This window comes from Lactuca virosa, chromosome 1, assembly GCF_052849685.1.
Source record: "Lactuca virosa cultivar CGN04683 chromosome 1, Lactuca_virosa_CGN04683_v6, whole genome shotgun sequence".
In the NCBI taxonomy this organism is placed as follows: domain Eukaryota; kingdom Viridiplantae; phylum Streptophyta; class Magnoliopsida; order Asterales; family Asteraceae; genus Lactuca; species Lactuca virosa.
The window spans coordinates 81,516,061-81,537,150 of NC_136426.1; the positions used below are offsets into that span (position 1 = coordinate 81,516,061).

The window sequence follows — 21,090 nt, forward strand, 5'->3', positions numbered from 1 at the left end:
GTCATTGCTAGGCTATGGGCCTTCTTGGATTTAGGCCCATGATAGGTTTTGGGCCCATTTAGGAAGTTGGGCCATATTGGGCTTTGGGATGTCATTTATGAATTTGGGCTTTTTGAGCAAATGGGTTAGGCCTTGGTGTTTGCGTGAAGTAAGAAAAGGGTAAAATGGTCTTTTAACATGGATGGTGTACAAGTAATCTAGATTCTTGATTATAGGTTGAGACCCAATTTTTAATTGAATATTATTTGATGGTGTTAGCGCGAGGATTTTCCGGATCAGCAGACCGAGATTTTATCTGAGAGATTCAACAACTTAAGGTGGGTTTCCTCACTGTACTTGGCAGGTCGAAGGCACCAATATCGGCCCATGGTTTATTATGATTAGGATGTTAGTTGTATGCATGACTCTTGCATGTATGATATCTGATATGTATACCGGGCGGGGCCGAATGCCAGGCGGGGACTGATGAGTATATTGTATGTTATTTATCTTTGTGATTTTTGCATGTGTTTACATGTTTATATGTATACCGGGCGGGGCACTATGTCGGGCGGGGCTCGATGTTGGGCGGGACCCACTGTTTACTGACATATTTGTTCTGAGAGTGGCCAGATGCCAGGCGGGGCCCATTATATGTTTGATATGTATGGTATGTGGTATTTTGGGGAACTCACTAAGCTTCGTGCTTACGGTTTTCAGTTTATGTTTCAGGTACTTCTGGATCGAAAGGGAAGAACTCGGGGTGATCGCATCGCACACACCATGATTGTTCCGCATTTTACTTTACTCTGATGTATATGGATGTTTTGATCATACTTGGATTTTATTATGGTTTATGGATATGTTTTGAAGGATGGTATTTATTATAATTAAAAATAAATTTTTTGGCCTTAATTTTTTGGACATTACACATGAGAGTCTTCAAACATGCATAACTTCATTTGGGAGCATATTTTCTCCGGTTTTGCCTACAAGATATATAAATTAAACAAGTAATTTTTTTTTTTGTAATTTTGTGTATAAAAATGAAAATTAAAAAAAGGTACCTTAGATAAGAGCATATCAGTTATATACTTTCCATATTGCTCGATCAAAGTCTTGCATTCTTGGCTCATTAATCCACGAGCACCAATAGCTTGATTGATTTGAGTAACAACCTAAAAATGACGTTCCAGCCAACAAAATATGCATGTCTGAATGTGTATAAATGTATATTTTACCCCTGGAAATAGTAAAAAATACATACTGTTGGACCAACGAACAAAGAGGTTCCAATATCAGCAATTGTTGCACAACCATTGGTGCAAAATCCAAAAAAAGAAAAAAAATAGAAATTTTGATAATTAGAAACTATAAAAACACAATTTAAATATTAGAAAAGATAAAAGAATACCATAAAATTACCAATTGTTTCATTACTAATAAACACATCATTCATTTCAAACTATAACAAGAAAAACAACCAAATGAGTAATAAACTTTTATTAAAAAAAATTAAAAATGAAAATGAATATAAAGAATAGTAACCTGCCAGTAGCCTTTTTAAGTGACAAGGACATAAGTGTGTGCAACTCTGAAATGATTAGTGTCAACACCACCAAACACAAGTTCACCACCTTCATTATCTTTAGTATTTCGATTAAGCCAAAATGAAAACACAGGTTGATAAACAAGACCTTGGTCCCTGAGTTTGTTCAAAATTGCAGTTTTGGTCCCAGATAGTTTCCTCTTACAATTGAACAGATTAACAGAGGTACCAACATTGCAGGAGAGAACTATTTAGAACTAAAACTGAAACTTTTGAACAGACTTAGGGGGAAAATGTAATTTACTCCAAGAAAAAGTTTGGAAAGTGACTGAAGTACCAAACAAGAAGAGCACCCCCAACAGAGATTTCTTGATACCCAAGGCCAAGAATACCATCAAACTTTGCTGCAACAAAATTGTTTTCAGGCTCTTGGGTTGCTTCTATGAAATCTTGAAAATGGGTAATTCAGTAATTGTCAAAATGAAGAAATTTTAATAAAAAGATGCATAATTTCTTAATCTTTAGTCTTTACCTATTCCTTGATGGTAAAATCACCAAATCTTATAAAATCTTGGCTAAAGAAACCAGAGATAGCACCAGTTCCATATTTAATTGTAATAGATTTCCTTGGATGAAAATTGCAAGATCTTAAGCGTCAGTAATAGTAATATCACAAAACATACTTTAGGGTGATAATGATTTAATTAATTTGGATACAGGGTCAAAACATGAATGATAGTTTCACTTAGGCATTTCATCAAACATCTAGAATGTAACTGCTCAATTTCTTCCTTAGGGCTACATAAAAAGAAGTCTTCTTCCTAATAAGGGCATAAGGAACCACTCAAATAAGGTTTAAATCAATCATACATGAATAAAATTCTTGATCCATATCATGTTTGTCAGACCTCTATTCCATAGCTGATTACACAGGTGAATGGAAGTAAAACTATAAAGGAAATGAGACATGGGTTGGGAAATACTTAAATAAGACTAGAGAACATACTGAAAAACTGTTCAACAACGGAAATTAATAGATTGCAACCACACATCTCTTTTTTCCTTAAGCAAATCAAAGTCTCGGAAGGCCAGAGCATGAAGGTTTCTTATCAGATGGTGGAAAATGTTTCATCACCAACATCAACAGAGAGAACCGACCCACATATGTATTCGTGAATTGCTCAAGCGATCCTATCTCAGTAACAACATGATGTGGTATGTATTTAGAAGATAATACTGACTGGATTCAAACAATGTGATTGCGTAGAGATGAGAAAGCTTGTAGATGAACAATATATAAGAGCTTTTGGGTATGCTCAACGGGACAGACCACCATCAATGGTTGGTTGATTTTGACTTGCAAGGAAAATTAATCGATTGCTTTTAAAAAAAATGTATGCATCTGATTGTGCATAGTTCGTTGGTTTGCTCCAATTTAAGGAGTTCGTTGTTGAACTTGATTATATATATATATATATATATATATATATATATATATATATATATATATATAGGCTTAAGTTATTTTGTTTTTACTAACTATTGTGTGCCAAAATGCACAAATCTGGACCAACGGATGGAATTAATCAATAAACATGATTTGAGAGTGTATGATATTACAATGGGATAACATGTACCATATAATCACACAAATTTTAACAAAAGGGTATTTTGGACAATTCATTATATTTATAAAAGGAAATTTTCGAATTTTTAGGAATAATTAATTCTCCTGATTTTAAAATTTTGATTTTTTTTAATTAATTAACTTTTAATTCAAATGTAATTTGTAAACATAACTGATTTTATTCTATCAGAATATTTTTTTGCTAGAATGATGTTCTTTCAGAGTTTTATTCTATTAGAATAATATTGAAGAATAACACAATTCTTGAATCCGAGGTTGAAGAATAACAACATTCTAATATATATTCTTATACATCTGAACTTAAATACAAATTCATACATATTTTTACAGAGTAAAAGTCTTATACAATTTAATATAATTATACATATTCTAAAAGAATATCAACAAAAATGAATAAAATTCTTAAAAAATAACAACATTCTTAAATTGTGAGTATGATCAAACTTTATTTATTCTTCAAGTTATTCCAATTAGGTCTTCAACGCATTCTTCCAGCCATTCATATCACAAATACAATAAAAACTAATAATGGTTAAAAATATGTTACTTGCAGTTAACTATCACTTTATATATTTTGGTAGAATACATAGAATATGACGGAATACATAGAATACATTCAGAATACATAGATTTTATTCTGGCAGAATACATTCTGACAGAATACATAGAATTCATTCAAAAGTTACTGCTAATATTATTTTAGATTCTAAATATAGAATAACGAGGGACAATAGAAATTTGAATTCAAAATCACAAATTGAACCAAAATAATACAAAGACAAATTAATTACATTTTTAAACAACTATATAAAACATGTGTTGCTAGTAATTCTGACAGAATGCATACCACAAATTAATTACCTGTTTGAATGTACTATGTTCTCCATGTTATCATTCAAAATATTGAAGGGTTGCATACATAAATAGAACAATGACATATGATTCTTGATTTTGGTGTGATGGACAGAAACAATAAGCCAACTCCCTCTTTTTCATTCAATTGAATAAATAGAACAATGACATATGATTCTTGATTTTGGTGTGATGGACAGAAACAATAAGCCAACTCCCTCTTTTTCATTCAATTGAATGACAGGAGCAAAACATATTTAATCTAAATCTAGTGTAGCATAAAAAGTAATCTAATGCAAAAATACTTGTAAGAATATTTCTTACGCTAATTATATATATTCCACGTTTGAGATTCAAACCCATTGATATTTACATGTAAATTAGATAAAGCACTTTTGTTATTAAAATCTATATTTAAATGTCTTTCTGTGAAACTTACAATTTGTCTCATACAAATTGATTTATTAGAAATTGCATTTGAAATATAGCTTAGAAATGTTCGGTTTCTAGGAAATAGAATAAAAAAATAGTCGCATTCTTTTTGCTACTTCATACAGTGGTAGGGTTTATAAACGGTGCCCAAAGAATTTTGAGGGAAAGTGAATACTAGCCGAATTAATAACAATCAATTTCCATGATATTATTGAGATATAAAAATCTTGATAATGTCATTGATAGACCAATTTCCAGAAGTTAATTACAACATAGATTAGTTTACCTCTCCTCCACAACATATGAAGATGATGACGTTGGTGCTCGACGATGGTATTGGGCGGCAATGGTTGTCGGACTTGGGGAGGGGAAACAAGGTATACGACAGTGTTGATGATGATGAATGGTCGGTGTTTTGTAGGGTTAACAAACAAATTACCCTAATTTAAAGGATATTAAATGTTTTAAATATTTACCATAATTAAGTGTAGCCAAAATTACTATTACACCCTTTTATGATTTATTATTGAATTTTATTTTTCTTAATTTTGATTGGTTGTTAGAACATTTGAACCCAATTATATATATATATATATATATATATATATATATATATATATATATATATATATATATATATATATAATATTCACTTTTTTTTCTATTTTTATCACGTGGCATGAAATTAAGGAGTTTGCAATCTAAAACCACTAAAATAAGGTATTTATATAAAAAACTGGAATATTGTTTTTAAATGATTTATGTGAGAGATATGGTGTAATCACAAAGAGAAATTAAATATTCTCCTACTTTTTGTTCCTACAAATTCTCATACCCAATTAAATAGTGACATGTATAACATTTAATGTCCATTTAATGAACTTTTAGTATACTTATATGACACATGTCTTGATTTAATTGGGTAGGAGAATTTGTAGGAACAAAAGTAGAAGGATATTTAATTTCTCAATCACAAATGTTGACTCGCAATATGAATCAATCAATGTGATCCTTACTGTCAATGATCTCTACGATATCTTTTGATGCCTTTTGAGTATTTTATCTTTTTAAAAAATATTTTTTCATATGGATATCTTTTGATGCCTTTTGAGTATTTTATCATTTAAAAATTATTTTTTCATGGGGATATCTATAACATGGAATGGATATTATGTTTCAACTGAATTTACAATAATGATTAATGGCGTGTTCGACACGGAGCGTTTTGGAGCGTTTGAGAGCTTCTAGCTTCTAGCGTTTGACAAAACGTTCCGTTTAAAACAGAAAGCCTCGTTTGACACTACAAGCTTCTAGCGTTTAGTTTAATCATCAAAACGCTCAAAATCCAAATGCTACTTCATGTAGCGTTTAAGAAAACGCTACAAGCTACAAGCTACCCGCTACCTGCTACCTCTACCAGCTAGTTTTGCCGAACACACCCTAACCTAATTAGGAATAAGCATTTGGACGGAAAAATCAAACTGGAATCGGATCCAGAACCATTACCGAATAAGGACCGGTTACGTCATTCAGTTCGGTTTGCGGTTCTTAGTTTAAGGTTTATTCGGTTTTTGTTTTTTTCTGTTCCCAACACTTTATTAGATAGCAAATTTGTTAATAAAGCCGAACCGAACCGGAAACGGAACCGGTTGGAACCGAATGGTAGTATTCGGTTTCCGGTTTTCAGTTCTTAGTTTGAACCATCGGATCTATAAAATGAACGGTACGATGACCAGTCTGCGAAAACATTGTCGTACCTCCATTTGTTTTGCATTTGACATTTTATGAGGTGATATTTTGATATACAAGTGAAAATTATGGTCGGTTCTCTAAATTTATCCTCCCACTTTGGTGATTGAACCATATAACTCAGCGACCATAATAACCGCAGCTTATCGATGTACCATTTTAGGATTAAAAAAGAAAACAAAAAGGAAATTAGAGATGGAGGTTGACTAGGTCTATATTGTAATACAGAGAACTAGAGAAGCATCAATACTTCAGATTTCTGCGTCTCAAGCTTCAACCCTCATTCAACCTTCTCTGCCCTTCAGTTCGTTTGTTCCCCCCTCGATCCCTCTTTTTTGGTCTCAGATTTACTTGATAAAAAACAAACATCATGTCTTCTTCATCTTCCTACGAAGACTTTGCTCACTTAAAAATCCCATTTAAAGAGATAGTATCCGCCACCAACAACTTTTCTGATGCAAATCTTATTGAAGAAAGTGCATTAATGGGAAAGGCTTACAAAGGAAAGCTCATACGGTCCAACCAACAAATTGATATTGTAGCACAGAGGTTTGATCATGAGCATAGGGACAGAGTTACTGAGTTCCTGAAGGAGATTTTAAAACTCAAGCATAAAAATCTTGTCTCTTTGTTCGGGTTTTGTGATGAAGTTGGCATGATCATCATATACCATGAGGCAAAGGGAAGTCTCGACACATTTCTAGGAAACCCGGACTTAACATGGATGAAAAGATTGCAGATCTGTGTTGGTGTTGCGTACGCCTTGAGTTACATTTATTGTGATAATCCACGCGATTTTAGCGTCATACGTTGTGATATCAGGAGTTCAAAGATTTTGTTAGATGACAACTGGGAACCAAAACTATCTGGTTTTGAACTTTCCCAGAAGCAGACAGCAGCTCAAAGGAATGAAAGCTTGATGAGTTCGTTTGGCAAAGTATTAATTGAAGTACTATGCGGAAACATGGATGTGGGTAACGCGTCATTTGTTGCATTGTTCATATCCAAATATGAAGAGACAAGACTAGATGGTATGATTGATCAGGGTCTATGGAAACAAATGGATCCACAATCGTTTCGAATCTTCTCAGAAATAGCATACTACTGCTTGAAGGAAAAGCCATCACAATGCCCAAACATAGGGGTGGTTGTCATGGAACTTGAGAAAACGGTGGAATCTCAATGGAGACATGAACGTGCTGTAAGACAGTTCATTTCTTTCCAGCTTCCATTCAGTTCTCTGTCATAAAATAACTCATGCTTATCAAGTTATTTCCTGTAACTGCAGTTGATATCACATGTTTCCGTTGAAGGCACAACTTCCAAATACCTGGAGGTAATTGATTTCTTTTCGTTTTATAGGTAATTTTGATGAATAAATAAGGGACTAATAATGATCGGTAAAACTAGGTAAAAACAATTTTTCAGTAAAACCATCCATGGTTTAATAAAATTTGAAAATAAGGCAAATAGTCGGTTTCAACCAATGCAATGGTTAATAAAACTTAAGACTATATTGGTTTTTCAACTGTGATACATTATCTTTAATAATTTAATTACCTTTTATATGCAATTTCTTTAAAAAGTAGTTTCCATTAGAAATATTAACAACTATTTTATATTTTTTTTATACATATCCTAATTATCTATAAGTAGAAAATATTCAAGAAATAGCAACACCAATATAATACTGACAAGTGTTATTAAAATATATAATTTCGACATCTTTTGCCTATTATGTCAAATCTATTATATGTTTAGGAATAGGAAAGAGGTCCAGGCCCCGGTACACTTATTAAACAATAAAATTAAGATTTAGATCTTGGATCTCAACACTTTTTTGGACAAATTCCAAAAAAGGGCATATAGCCAAACCCAAAAGTCAACTAGTTCTCTCAAGTCTCAACAAAATAAGCAAGAATAAAAAGGCATAAAGCCAAACCCAACAATTAGCTGCCACCCCAAAGACCACCATTTAATTCTCAAGTCTAGATGTCTCCATTTAACGTCGGGGAACAATCTCTCTCTTCCAACTCATTATTAAATCAGGTTTTTTTGATTTATTCACATATCATTTTTAAACATCAAACTATTAAAACAAACTATTAAAAGAGATATAAAAAACTGAATATTATTAACAAATGAGGTAAAAGACTTAAAAACAATTACGTTTCGTTGTTAACAAAATATCAATAATAATAATATATTTACAAGACTATTAATTTCTATTTTTATGGAATGGGAAAGTATTCTCATTACCCTCAAAGGAGAACATACAAGAGTAATATATACAACTCTAAAATGGGCTAACCTAGGGCCTTAAGTGATAATACATATACATATACGACATATAAATAAACAAATATCCCCCAACGACAGTTTTATATGGAGGTCTGTCATTATGTTTAAAATGGAATGAAAACCATGAAACAAAATAGTTGGAAGGCCCTTGGTGAAAATGTTGGCATATCAAGCTATCGAAGGGACATAAAGAACTTAGATATGACCAAGAACTACCTTGTCTCATATAAAGTGGATGTTAATGCAACATTCCAAAAATACAAGGTAAAAATATCATTTTTCTAAAAACCAAAATCATTCATTCAATCACTCAAAATATAATAAGAGTATAATGTATTCTCAAAACATCAGAGTAAAGTCATAAAATAGATAGTGCGGAAAACTCCAAGAGATGCAGTGTAATCAAGCTGGACTCTTCCCTTTGGAACCAAAAGTAGCTGCAACATTTAGACATAAAACCGTAAACACAAAGGTTAATGAGTTCCACAAAATACCACATACAATACATAAGAGTGGTTCCAACCCTAGGGGTATATTTCAACCCATGTGAATGTTATGATCCAACCATAGTCTTACAATCACTTCTCTTTGTACAACCTAGCTGTAGTCTTTCCCGCCATTGACCGATCATGGTCTTCCATACAAGTGTTATGCACCAACCACATACAAGTGTTATGCACCAACCAAGGTCTTTCATACAAATGTTGTGATCTAACCACATTTTTTCATACAAGAGTCACAAAGACAATCTAGCATCCTACATAGTATAGTGAGAAGATTCACCTCATACTCGAAGTCGAAAACATCAAAGCTCGTACAATCGCAAAACTGGTGCTACTCCCCACCTCACAAAACACCCAATGTCAAACCTTAGTCTATTATCTAAAACTACTCAGTTGACCAAAAGTCAACCATGTCAAAAAGTCAACAAGCAATGGTCAACGGTCACCACACCGTGGCCAAGTACTACCCACATCGTGGCTATTCTCCAAAAAACAATCGCGTCCAGCTTCGCCACCACATCGTGGCAGCAACACGACAAAACAGTCGTGAGAACCCCTTCACTACATCGTGGCGAGCAACATAAAAATCTGATAAGGCATTTGCTCAAACTTTCCAAAAGGCTTCTTCACACTTATATCCATCATAAAAATCCTTACTTTGTGAACATGCATGTCTTTCACATAACTAGGTCATAAATGGGAGAAATAGGGTCAAAACCCCATGCATGGACTCAAAACTACATAACACTTCAGATCTTGAGCATCTAACCTCTTGGAACCTCAAGGATTAATAAAGTTGCCAAATTTATTGATCCTAACCATTCAAACCATCTCATACATAAATAAATATGCATAAAAACATAGATCTAGAAAGGTAGAGAAAAAGATATGATCTTGTACACTTACAAAGGTCCGTAAAGAGCTCAAGGAGGCTGAAATGAAGTTAGCTTGCTGATTCTTTTGCTCCACAACACTTCTATCTTCCTTCACAAGACCAAGAACACCATAAAGAGGCTTAAAAATGGAGGAAGGGGAATTAGGTTTGGATCTAAGCACTTGGAAGGGATGGAGGCTGAGGGTGGATGAAACCCTAGCCATCACGTCTTTTAAATAGGGCGTTAAGCCCGAAAAATAGGGTTTGAGTGTAGGATGTCGCCACGTCGTGGCCACTTAAAATGATTGCGACCCAAAAGGCCTTGCCACGTCGTGGTGATCCTCCCCGCCACATTATGGCCACCAAAACTCCACATGATTTAAGCATCAAAACTCATGCCTGGAAATCGGATGTTAAAGTTTATTAGGTTATCTATATTATAAAACAATACACTTGCGGATTTTACATAAACACTTATGGGTATATGCAACCTAAAAGGATCTATGGCTTTTTCACTATTATATCAATATACTTTATGAAACAAAACTTCTAACCTAATGAAGTCGAAATTATTAAATTTGAATACATAGATTTAACATAATCGATATGTCAAACTACATTGATCTTAAAAATCCATGGAAATCAAGAACCAATAATGTGAATGCCTCTAATAGCTCACACTCAAAACTCTTGAACACTTGAAATTTACAATGAGAGATGAGACAATGATGAAATTCGGATTTCATCATTCCATGAAGGTTATGAACGAAATTTGGTGCTTTAAGGGTCATATTTATAGTTTAGGTAACTTGCATATAAATCTAGATTTGAAATGATTAAATATTAGATTTAATCCCTAGTTCAAATGCTTTACTTATCAGCTACCAGGATAATCTTAGAACCCTTCTAGACTTTCCATAAAATTATCCCCACTACGAGAGGTTCTAGAATTGCTTCTTTTGTTCAATTATTGAAAAATTACAATTCACCCTTTGCACCTTTAATTAATTCCAGTTAATCCTGAATTAATTCAAGATTAGATCTGATTGATAATGAATTAATTTTGACTATTTCTAATTATTTCATAATTAATTATTAACTATTTTAACTTAATAAACTAATCATATATATATATATATATATATATATATATATATATATATATATATTATCTCTTTCTCATAATCATTTGTATCTATTTGGTTATGAGGACAACCCAAAAGGACTTTACTTTTATTCCATAAAGTTATATCAATTTAGAGGCCAATTTTGTTATGACCTTGGGCACTTATTCCAACACAAACATTGTCAATATATTTTATACACTGAAGTTGGATCGGGTTAGAAGACATGTATACCGCGCTGACATTATCACAATACATGTTAGTCGCTTTCTCGGTGGGATGTCGGAACTCAAGAAGAAGGTTGTGTAGCCAAGATGTATCAGATACGACATTAGTGCCATAAGGATATTTGAACTCCGATCTGGATCTGGAGATGGTACCCTCACGCTTAGATGACCATGAAATGATCAGATTGTCACAAAAAAAGACAATTGAATGTGAAGCGAGAAGTGGCTAGGCATCTGCCTCAATCTGCGTTTGAGTAAGCTATGATAAAGGAAGCAAATGATATGTGAGTCTGTAACCTGTAATCAACTATGCCATAAATATAACACTTGATATGCTTGAGAGCATGAAGATGTTGCTAGTGCGAGTCATGCAGGGATAGACACATCTTTTGAACTAGAAAGAAAATATATGTTTTGATGAAGTTCAGGTACCGAAGAGTACCAAACTGTTTGCGAAAAAGAGTCGTATCCATAAGAAGAGATCCAGAAGAATCCAGTTTGTAAATTTGTTCTACTGGGGTGCGACATGGGTTGCAGTTCATCATATGAGCTCTCTTAAGATTGTCAGTGGCATACTTTTATTGAGAAAGAAATATATCAGATGAAGAGAGAGCTGTATAAATACCCATAAAGTAATTTAGATGTCCAAGATCTGTCATTGCAAACTCACGGCTAAGCTGTGAAATAATTTGGTGAAGCATAGTTGTGGATGAAGCTATAAGCATAATGTCGTTAACAAAAAGTAACAAGTAAGTTGTAACATCAGGAGTCTGAAGCAAAAACAATGATGTATAGGTATAATTATTGTTGGTGATTTTATATCACTAATGTTATTTAAGTGTAATGGGGTTAATTTGTTGATCAATGTCACTTTGACAATTATTGAACAAATCGGTATGGTGCGGAGTGCACATTTGTTTAATTTTGTCTTTGTTGAAAGTATACTGCTATTTAGGGGCGAAGCCCCTAAACCGACGAGGGTCGGGGGCAGTGCCCCTGGGAGCGGGGTCTAAGGGGCGGCAACCCCTGGCGGGGTCCAAGGGCCAGAGCCCCTGGCTGGGGTCAGCCCTTGAAATTTTTTATATATGTTATGTTACTATATTAAAAATGCATTAGAAATCCAGATTTTTGGTAAATGTACCCGATTTTGTGATCTATATTCTAGACCCGGATTTAAGTTAGTTTATGATGTCTTGGACAGTTTTAGGACATAAAATTGTCATGTGGCAATTGTAACACAAGAAGTTTTTCTGGTTATATGATCATATTCGAAATCTGTGGTTGGTACACTTCTTCTTCATAACATCTTGAACATTCTCTCTTCTATTTTCTCAATTTTTTGAGTCTTATTCGATTAAAGATTGGGAGTACCACCCAAATACTTTAATCTGAAAGTATGTAACACGATTCTCAGAATTTCCAAGCCTTTCTATACCCAAAAATCTTACAATTATGTTGAAATCCAAAAGAGGCATCATACTGAGCAAATTTGTGAAACCAAGTTCTAGGTGTATGTTTAAGACCATAGAGAGATATCTGAAGATGGAAAACATGATTTGGAAATTGTGGATCACGAAAGCCCGAAGGTTGATGAATGTAAATAGTCTCTTAAGGATGTTTGTGAATAAAAGTGTTCTGCATGTCAAGATGATGAATAGGCGAGACCCGAGACGCTACAATGCTTAGAATAGTGCATATGGTGGCCGGTTTGACAACCATACTAAACATTCCATCACAATCCATACCGTATTATTGATTACAACCATTAGATATGAGGCGTGCCTTGAAGAGAGATAGAGAAAGAGAGACATGTTCATGAAATTTGTGGTGAAATAGCCACAAAGATCACATAATATTAAACCAAAGAGTCAAGGTACCAAATTCCAAGTCTCATTAGCAGTAGGAGCATTATACTCATAGTGCATAACCTGACGCCAGTTAGGGTCATCAATGGCCTGTAATTATAGTTAAGATCATGGAATAGGGGACATATATGAAATGTGAAGATTTAGACGCTAAGTAGGTTTAACTATCCCGCTACAAGCACGAGTAGTCATTGAATGAGTATAGGCAAGGTTAATAGGAAACGGATGAGATGTGTAGGGTAGAAGATTATCGGTTTGAGCCAAATGAGAGGAGGAAGTCATGTAAGACTGAGGAACATCTAGTAAAGGAACATAATATAAAAGGGGGTCTTAATTAAAAAACTAAAAACTAAAAATGCAGTGATATTAAACTAAATGAAAATCACTAATAAAAACGATTTCAGTTCTGCTGCGACTTTCCTAATTATGTAACTAATCCAGATCTGATTATTTGAGATGCATTCTATCTAAGCTGGTATTGAGAAAAACTAACAAGCTCTAGTAATTTCTCTTTAACCAAAATTAGTTAATCAAAACAAGTTGTTCTATTAACCCTAACTTTTTACTGTTCAATTAAACAAGCTCTTAATTAAATCAGAAAAATTGCATTAAGTTCTTTGTAAAATTCCCAACAATATCCAATACTTCTCACAGGCTCGGAAGCGTAAAGATATGATTTTTACAGTTTATAATAAAGTCAAATCCCAAACACGGAACCGATTTATTACTTGTTACTTATTACCAGTTGATAAGAACAATTACATATTCTATAACTGATTAACTGGAATGATAAAACCCTAGCTAGGTGATCAGACTAACAAGAATCAAAATCAAACATTCATTAAGAGCAAAACTGAAGAATCTAGATAGAAACACAAATCAAAAACCAGATCTAATGATCAATCACATGAAAAGTACTTGACTTTGCAAAACTAAAAACTAAGGTTTTAGCCAGACATGGCTAAAATCTGATAAAAACAAATGAAAAGATACATCAAACAACTAATCTTACTAATCTACTTGAAGGGGATGAGCCACAGTCTTCAGATCTTCAGAAATCGTTGAAATCAGAGAAGAAACACCTCCAAAATCATATTTTCGTCGTCTGGAACCTCTAGAATCTCCAATTTAGGTTACTGGAAGGTTATCAGGGTCTATTTATACATCTAGCAGCAAAAACGACGCGCATGCGATTGCATGTTTCAAAGTTGCGATCGCATGTGTTGATGAAAACGCGTCTCGGGCATTTTTAATGAAGTAGGATGCTATTTTTGCACTTTTTGGAAAACCTGAGATCGCATAGAGGGAACTTGCGATCCCATGCTTTGAGTTTTCACTCCCGGATGAATTTTTGGCACAAAAAAAACCTCGAAGAGAAGTTGCAACCCAACCTGCGATCGCATAAAGGCCCCATGCGATAGCATGGACCACAGTTGCGATCGCATGTCTTGCCTAAGATGTCAGAAATTTCGTCTACTTTTCATATCATTTTGAATCGCGTCAATCGGAGTTACGGTTAATGAGATATCGTCAAAATACTGACAGGGTGTCAAAGCTGCCAGCAACATCCTTTAACTTTAGATTGCAGATTCTATCTTCGTGTGACCAATTAAATTGAATGTTTCTTGACCAAAACATCTTGAAAGCATTCATCATGATCCTTCATAAGTCCCAAGCTCCATTTTAAGCTCAAAGCGTGCATCCAACTGCTCCCAAAGCACTACTCCACTTGAACTATCTGAAATTGACATAAAAACATGAGCAGTACGGGAATTCTAACGAAAGACATGAGTTGAACATTATTTAAATAAATGACACGCAAATGTACAAAATATAATGATAAAATGATAACAAAAACTACCCTATAAGATGCAAAAAATTACATCTAACAAATCTCCCCAAGCTTAAACCTTACTTGCCCTCAAGTAAGAAAAAGAATAAAACATTATAAACAAATGGAAATATGTAGATGACATAAAAAAAACATAGAATAAAATAAAAGAAACTAAGGACTTAAACTAAAATAATTCACTCTTTTTTGTCACATGATCAGATTTCACATCGAGGAAGCTCCAATGAAATCACTACCTAGACAACAGTCTCAATACCTTATATTAACGATTCATATTTCATATTTAATAAGTTAAACCAAGCTTGAGCAAATAATTTTTACGCCGAATTAAATTTGTGAAAACAGTGTATTTTTAAAAATAAGCTCACGAAAATTCATTTATTAAAACTTAGCTTGACCAACCCCTCCTTTTTTTCCGAACTTGTCCGGTAAACGCGGTAAGCTCCATTATGGACATAAAATCCAAGCTTACCCCTATGATTCCACTATCGAGGGATCAATCTCATTATACCACACATATTCTTTGTCTTGATCAACTCTTCAGATTTAACTTGTTTGCTTCTTGATTTCGACTTGAACTTGACTTGGATTTGACTTTGAATTGCAGATTTCTTCAAGTTGCTTGATATATACCATTTCTAACATATAAATATTAATTGGGCGCGAATTTTACTTTGAGACCCACCATATCTTCAATACTTCAAAAATGATAACTATTTTGTGGGTATAATAAGGGTTCCCTCCCAACATCAAAATGGCGCAGAAACTATAGGGTTCAATACTTCAAGGAATGACAAGAGTTATCCAATCTATGTTCTTTTTAAGGCATCTAAGGAAATTATTTTCAAAACACTGTTCGTTTTCCATCTCACACTTCCATTGTAAAAATTATCCGACTCTTATATTGGTTCATATTGAAAACATTTAAAGTACTTGAAAATATAATTCTTAAAATTGATTGTTATGAGACTGTTATTTTCAGTAACTATCACACTTCATCCTAACAAAGCTATCGAATGTAAATAATATCCTCATCTCATGTAAAAATTTTAAACTTTTTTTGATTTTTTTTTTTAGTTTTTCTGGTATTTTTAAATGCAGAAAATAAAAATAACCATAAATAAAAATCTTTTTGGGTTTTTTATTATGAATGCAGAAAAATAAAAACAGAAATATTTTTGGATTTTTTAAATTTTTTATATGCAAATGCAATGCAGAAAATAAAATGCAAAAAGAAAATTTTGAAAAATGTAACTAAAAAAAACTGAAAAATTAAAATTTTAAACACAAATGCAAATTTGTACACTAACCCCCTCCCCAAGCTTAAAATGATGCATTGTTCTCAATGCTTAGGGAGGAATGAACAACTCAATAAAGAATATAAGGGCAAAAGGTGCAGTTAGGAATGAATGTATCTGATAAGTTGGTAGAAATCTGATTTTGACGACAATGTGGCGAAAAATCTGAATTTCAGCGACTTTGAAGATCCTCATATTTCCCCAAGCTTGCTTGGAACTGCGACCATCTCTTTATTGAAAGCATAAAAACTAAAAACTACTCATCGGGTTGCCTCCCGAAAAGTCGCCCCTTTTTTAAGGTCGTTCGCTTGATCATGCCTGAAGACTAGATTACCTGCACGTAAAGATTTTGGCACAAAACAATTAGCAGTACCGTGTCACCGGCAACGGCGCCAATTTGTTAACACGCTATCACGCACGTATTAAGCAAATAAATTTATCACTGATGGTTGCACCAAAAAGATAGTACAAGGAAGCAGGGTCGAATCCTCAGGGACACAGCCTAAAAGTCAATACCTTTTTGCATCAGGCACATCTAGTAAATGAACATAATATAAAAGGGGATCTTAATTAAAAACTAAAAACTAAAAATGCATTGATATTAAACTAAATGAAAATCAATAATATAAACAATTTCAGTTATGTTGCGACTTTCTTAATCATGTAACTGATCCAAATCTGATTATTTGAGATGCATTCTATCTAAGCTGGTACTGAGAAAAACTAACAAGTTCTAGTAATTTCTCTTTTACCAAAATTAGTTAATCAAAACAAGTTCTTCAATTAACCCTAACTTTTTACTGTTCAATTAAACAAGCTCTTAATTAAATCAGAAAAATTGCATTAAGTTCCTTGTAAAATTCCCAGCAATATCCAACACTTCTCACAGGCTCGGAAGCGTAAAGATAAGATTTTTACAGTTTATAATAAAGTCAAATCCCAAACACGGAACCGATTTATTACTTGTTACTTATTAGCAGTTGATAAGAACAATTACGTATTTTATAATTGATTAACTGGTATGATAAAACCCTAGCTAGGTGATCAGACTAACAAGAATCAAAATCAAACATTCATTAAGAGCAAAACTGAAGAATCTAGATAGAAACACAAATCAAAAACCAGATCTAATGATCAATCACATGAAAAGTACTTGACTTTGCAAAACTGAAAACTAAGGTTTTAGCCAGACATGGCTAAAATCTGATAAAAACAAATGAAAAGAGACACCAAACAACTAATCTTACTAATCTACTTGAAGGAGATGACCCACAGTCTTCAGATCTTCAGAAATCATTGAAATCGGAGAAGAAACACCTCCAAAATCGTATTTTCGTGTTCTGGAACCTCTGGAATCGGCAATTTAGGTTACTGGAAGGTTATCAGTGTCTATTTATACATCTAGCAGCAAAAACGACGCGCATGCGATCACATGTTTCAAAGCTGTGATCGCATGTGTTGAAGAAAACGCGTCTCGGGCATTTTTTTAATGAAGTAGGATGTTATTTTGGCACTTTTTGGAAAACCTGCGATCGCATGTTTTGAGTTTTCACTCCCGGATGAATTTTTGGCACAAAAAAACCTCGAAGACAAGTTGCGACCCAACCTGCGATCGCATAAAGGCCCCATGCGATCGCATGGGCCATAGTTGCGATTGCATGTCTTACCTAAGATGTCCTAAATTTCGTCTACTTTTCAGATCATTTTGAATCGCGTCAATCGGAGTTACGGTTAATGAGATATGGTCAAAATACTCACAGGGGGTCAAAGCTGCCAGCAACATCCTTTAACTTTAGATTGCAGATTCTATCTTCGTGTGATCAGTTCAATTGAATGTTTCTTGACCAAAGCATCTTGAAAGCATTCCTCATAATCCTTCATAAGTCCCAAACTCCATTTTAAGCTCAAAGCGTGATCCAACTGCTCCCAAAGCACTACTCTACTTGAACTATCTGAAATTGACATAAAAACATGAGCAATATGAGAATTCTAACGAAAGACATGAGCTGAACATTATTTAAATAAATGACACGCAAATGTACAAAATATGATGCTAAAATGATAATAAAACTACCCTATAAGATGCAAAAAATGGCATCTAACAGTCTCATATAACGTCGTGATTTTTACCATAAATTTTTTCCTTTTTAAAACACTTTTTAACATAATACGTTAGCGGAAGACTTAGTTATTTGTTTTAAAACATTTTCATATCACAACATTACTTCAAAATCAAAATCATAATTCCAAACCATTTTAAACATAACAAAAGTAAATGTTTGAAATGATGAAACGTTAACTGTGTCCAAAATGGTATCATCAAAACCAACATAAATACCCCATATAGTAACTCCTCTCACCATGAATAAACTCCTAAGCTCCATGCAGTGATCATAAGGCACAAAAGACAAAAGAAACAAGTGACAGCCCCTACTGAGCGAGTTCATAAAGGTTACACATAAAACATACAAACCCCAAATGGGTTTCATTCATTTTATGATAAAGTTTAAAAGTGATAAACCAATACCACTTAGCAAACAACCGCATATCATAATTATTTAATCACATGTTGAACCGCATACATACATATATGTTTAACCATAATTCTAGCACATAACATATATGATCAGCCGTATACCATATAAACAACTGCATAACATATAAACAATCACAATTTATATATAACGAACATTTCATTATTTATTTAGCTTTTTATTAAATAACCAACATTTTGTTATATATACAATATTTTATTATATAACCAACCTTTTGTGATATATTCAACCTTTTATTATATATATCCAACCGTATGATAGACAAGTGTCCCTTAGTGCTACCTCACCCAAGAGAAACACCTCGTTCATTAATTATGTACACGATCAGTCGAATGCTCTAAGTGCCTCATGAATTCCATACAGAACACCAAATTCGAGACTCCACTTTTGCTACTTCGACTTTGAAAAGTACAAGTACTTTGTGGTTTCATTCAAGAATCGGTAAAAGCAGTGTCAATTATACTACAACACATCCCGACTCCCACGTGATGCTTGATCTGGCCACAAACGAGGGACCAACATCACTCCAACCTACGAACACAAAAGTACATGTAAACCATGTGTCGCACGCCCATCTAGAAGGACCAGAAACTAACAACCTCTATGCTATAACTCTTATGGTGGTTGTCGAGGCCAACAAAATAAAAAACCCTAAAGCTTGTACACAACAATAGTGTATAGTGGTAAAGGGATCGAATCCACGGAGATTAGTTCAATTTGTTACTCAATGTAAATCTCTTTGTAAAATACTTATAAAATGACAATAATAGTAAAATGGGTGGTTTTAGTATGTTGACATTTTTAAAAGAAAACTAGAGTTAAACTAAGATTTAAAGAGCATAATTAGAAAAAAAGCAAGAGTTTGATATTAAACATTAACAATCACAAGAATGTACTTTTTGTGATGGAAACTTTCGAAGATAGATGGTCCACAGAGATCAATATGAAGAAGTTCGAGTGGTTCCAAAATGGACTTTTCAATTAGAATAGGATGACCTTTCTTTCATTGCTTCCTACATTCACATGAAGCACAAATAAGATCGTTTTCAAATTTGAGGAGTGGCAAACCTCAGACCATTTCACCATAAACCAGATCATTCATGTACAAAAATTGAGATGAGCAAGCCTCCGATGCCACAGCTAACTTACGTCAGGAACGAATTTTGATAGAAGACACAATTGAGACTTCCCAATGATCATATTGATATCTAGAGGATACATATTTTTGATCCGACCTGATTTGATGAGGCATTCTTTTCGATCCTCATAACATAACTATGCTTATCACTGAATTCAACTCTCTGATTTGCATCAGTGAGTTGTGGCACACTGATCAGATTATGATTGATATCAGCCACGTAAGCCACATTTGAGATAGAGAAATTGTCGTTGGTTAGGACGCCATAACCTCGAATTTGGGAGTTTGAATTATTGCCATAAGTACTAGCATTTGGAGCAAGCTTCAGATCATGCACAAAATCCTTCTGCCCGATCATGTGCATGGAACAAACACTATCAGTATACCATATTGTATCTTGTTCCGAAGCACAAAAATCCTGAAAAATCAATGAGTTTTAGAGTTTTTAGGATCCGAGTTAGACTTAGGTACTTTAGTATGGGCTTTGTACTTAGCTTGTGATTTTTGAGTAGCTGGTGTTTCGGAAGGCTTTTTCTGAGATTCTTTGCGGAATATACAGAATGTCAGACTCTTTTTATTGATCCAAAAATCATACTCAACTATTGGTTGTTGAGACACTGCTTTCCTCGGAAGAATGTATTCTGAGGTGTTTTGATTGAGTTTTCAGTCCTTTTTACTTTCCATTCAAACTTTTGATTTGAGCCTTTAGAAGGTTTCTGAACAACAATGTTCTGAATATCTTTTCCTTTGTTCAATGCATTCGTAGGCACGCTTGATTTTGGAATTTTTTTTGGTTTGAAAATTGTGTCATCCGAGGTAGCAATAAACACAGAAGTATATACATCCCGAGGAGAGTCAATTTTCTTAGATGAGGTCTCAACAGTAACAATTTTCACACAACTTTTGATAGATGTATTATGAATATTCGAGCTAACAGGAATACATGGTCTCTTAAGAATCTTAACAGGCATGAAAGTATTGTGATTCCTAGTAGCTGGACTGACTATTTGAGGTACTTTCCTCTTGAATCTTTCAAGGGACCTCAAGTATTGCCTAAACCTAGTTTCATTTTCTATTGCTTTCCTAGCTTCAACCTCTGGATGAACAATATCCTTCTTATTCAACCAGGGTTTCTTCCGAGAGT

At 33.8% G+C, this 21,090-nt stretch overlaps 1 protein-coding gene and 1 pseudogene across 1 annotated transcript in view; one reads left to right on the forward strand and one right to left on the reverse strand.

Moving 5' to 3' along the window:
* Positions 1 to 905: 905 nt before the first annotated feature.
* Positions 906 to 4,063, reverse strand: LOC145115917 (cyprosin-like; annotated as a pseudogene).
* Positions 4,064 to 6,436: 2,373 nt separating this feature from the next.
* LOC145148851 (uncharacterized) overlaps positions 6,437 to 21,090 on the forward strand; it is a 33,461-nt gene continuing 18,807 nt past the window's right edge. The window contains exons 1-2 of the mRNA XM_079075174.1: positions 6,437 to 7,410; positions 7,498 to 7,545. Of these exons, the coding sequence (XP_078931300.1) occupies positions 6,580 to 7,410; positions 7,498 to 7,545 (879 nt within the window). The 5' untranslated portion in view covers positions 6,437 to 6,579. The remainder of the gene's footprint in view (positions 7,411 to 7,497; positions 7,546 to 21,090) is intronic.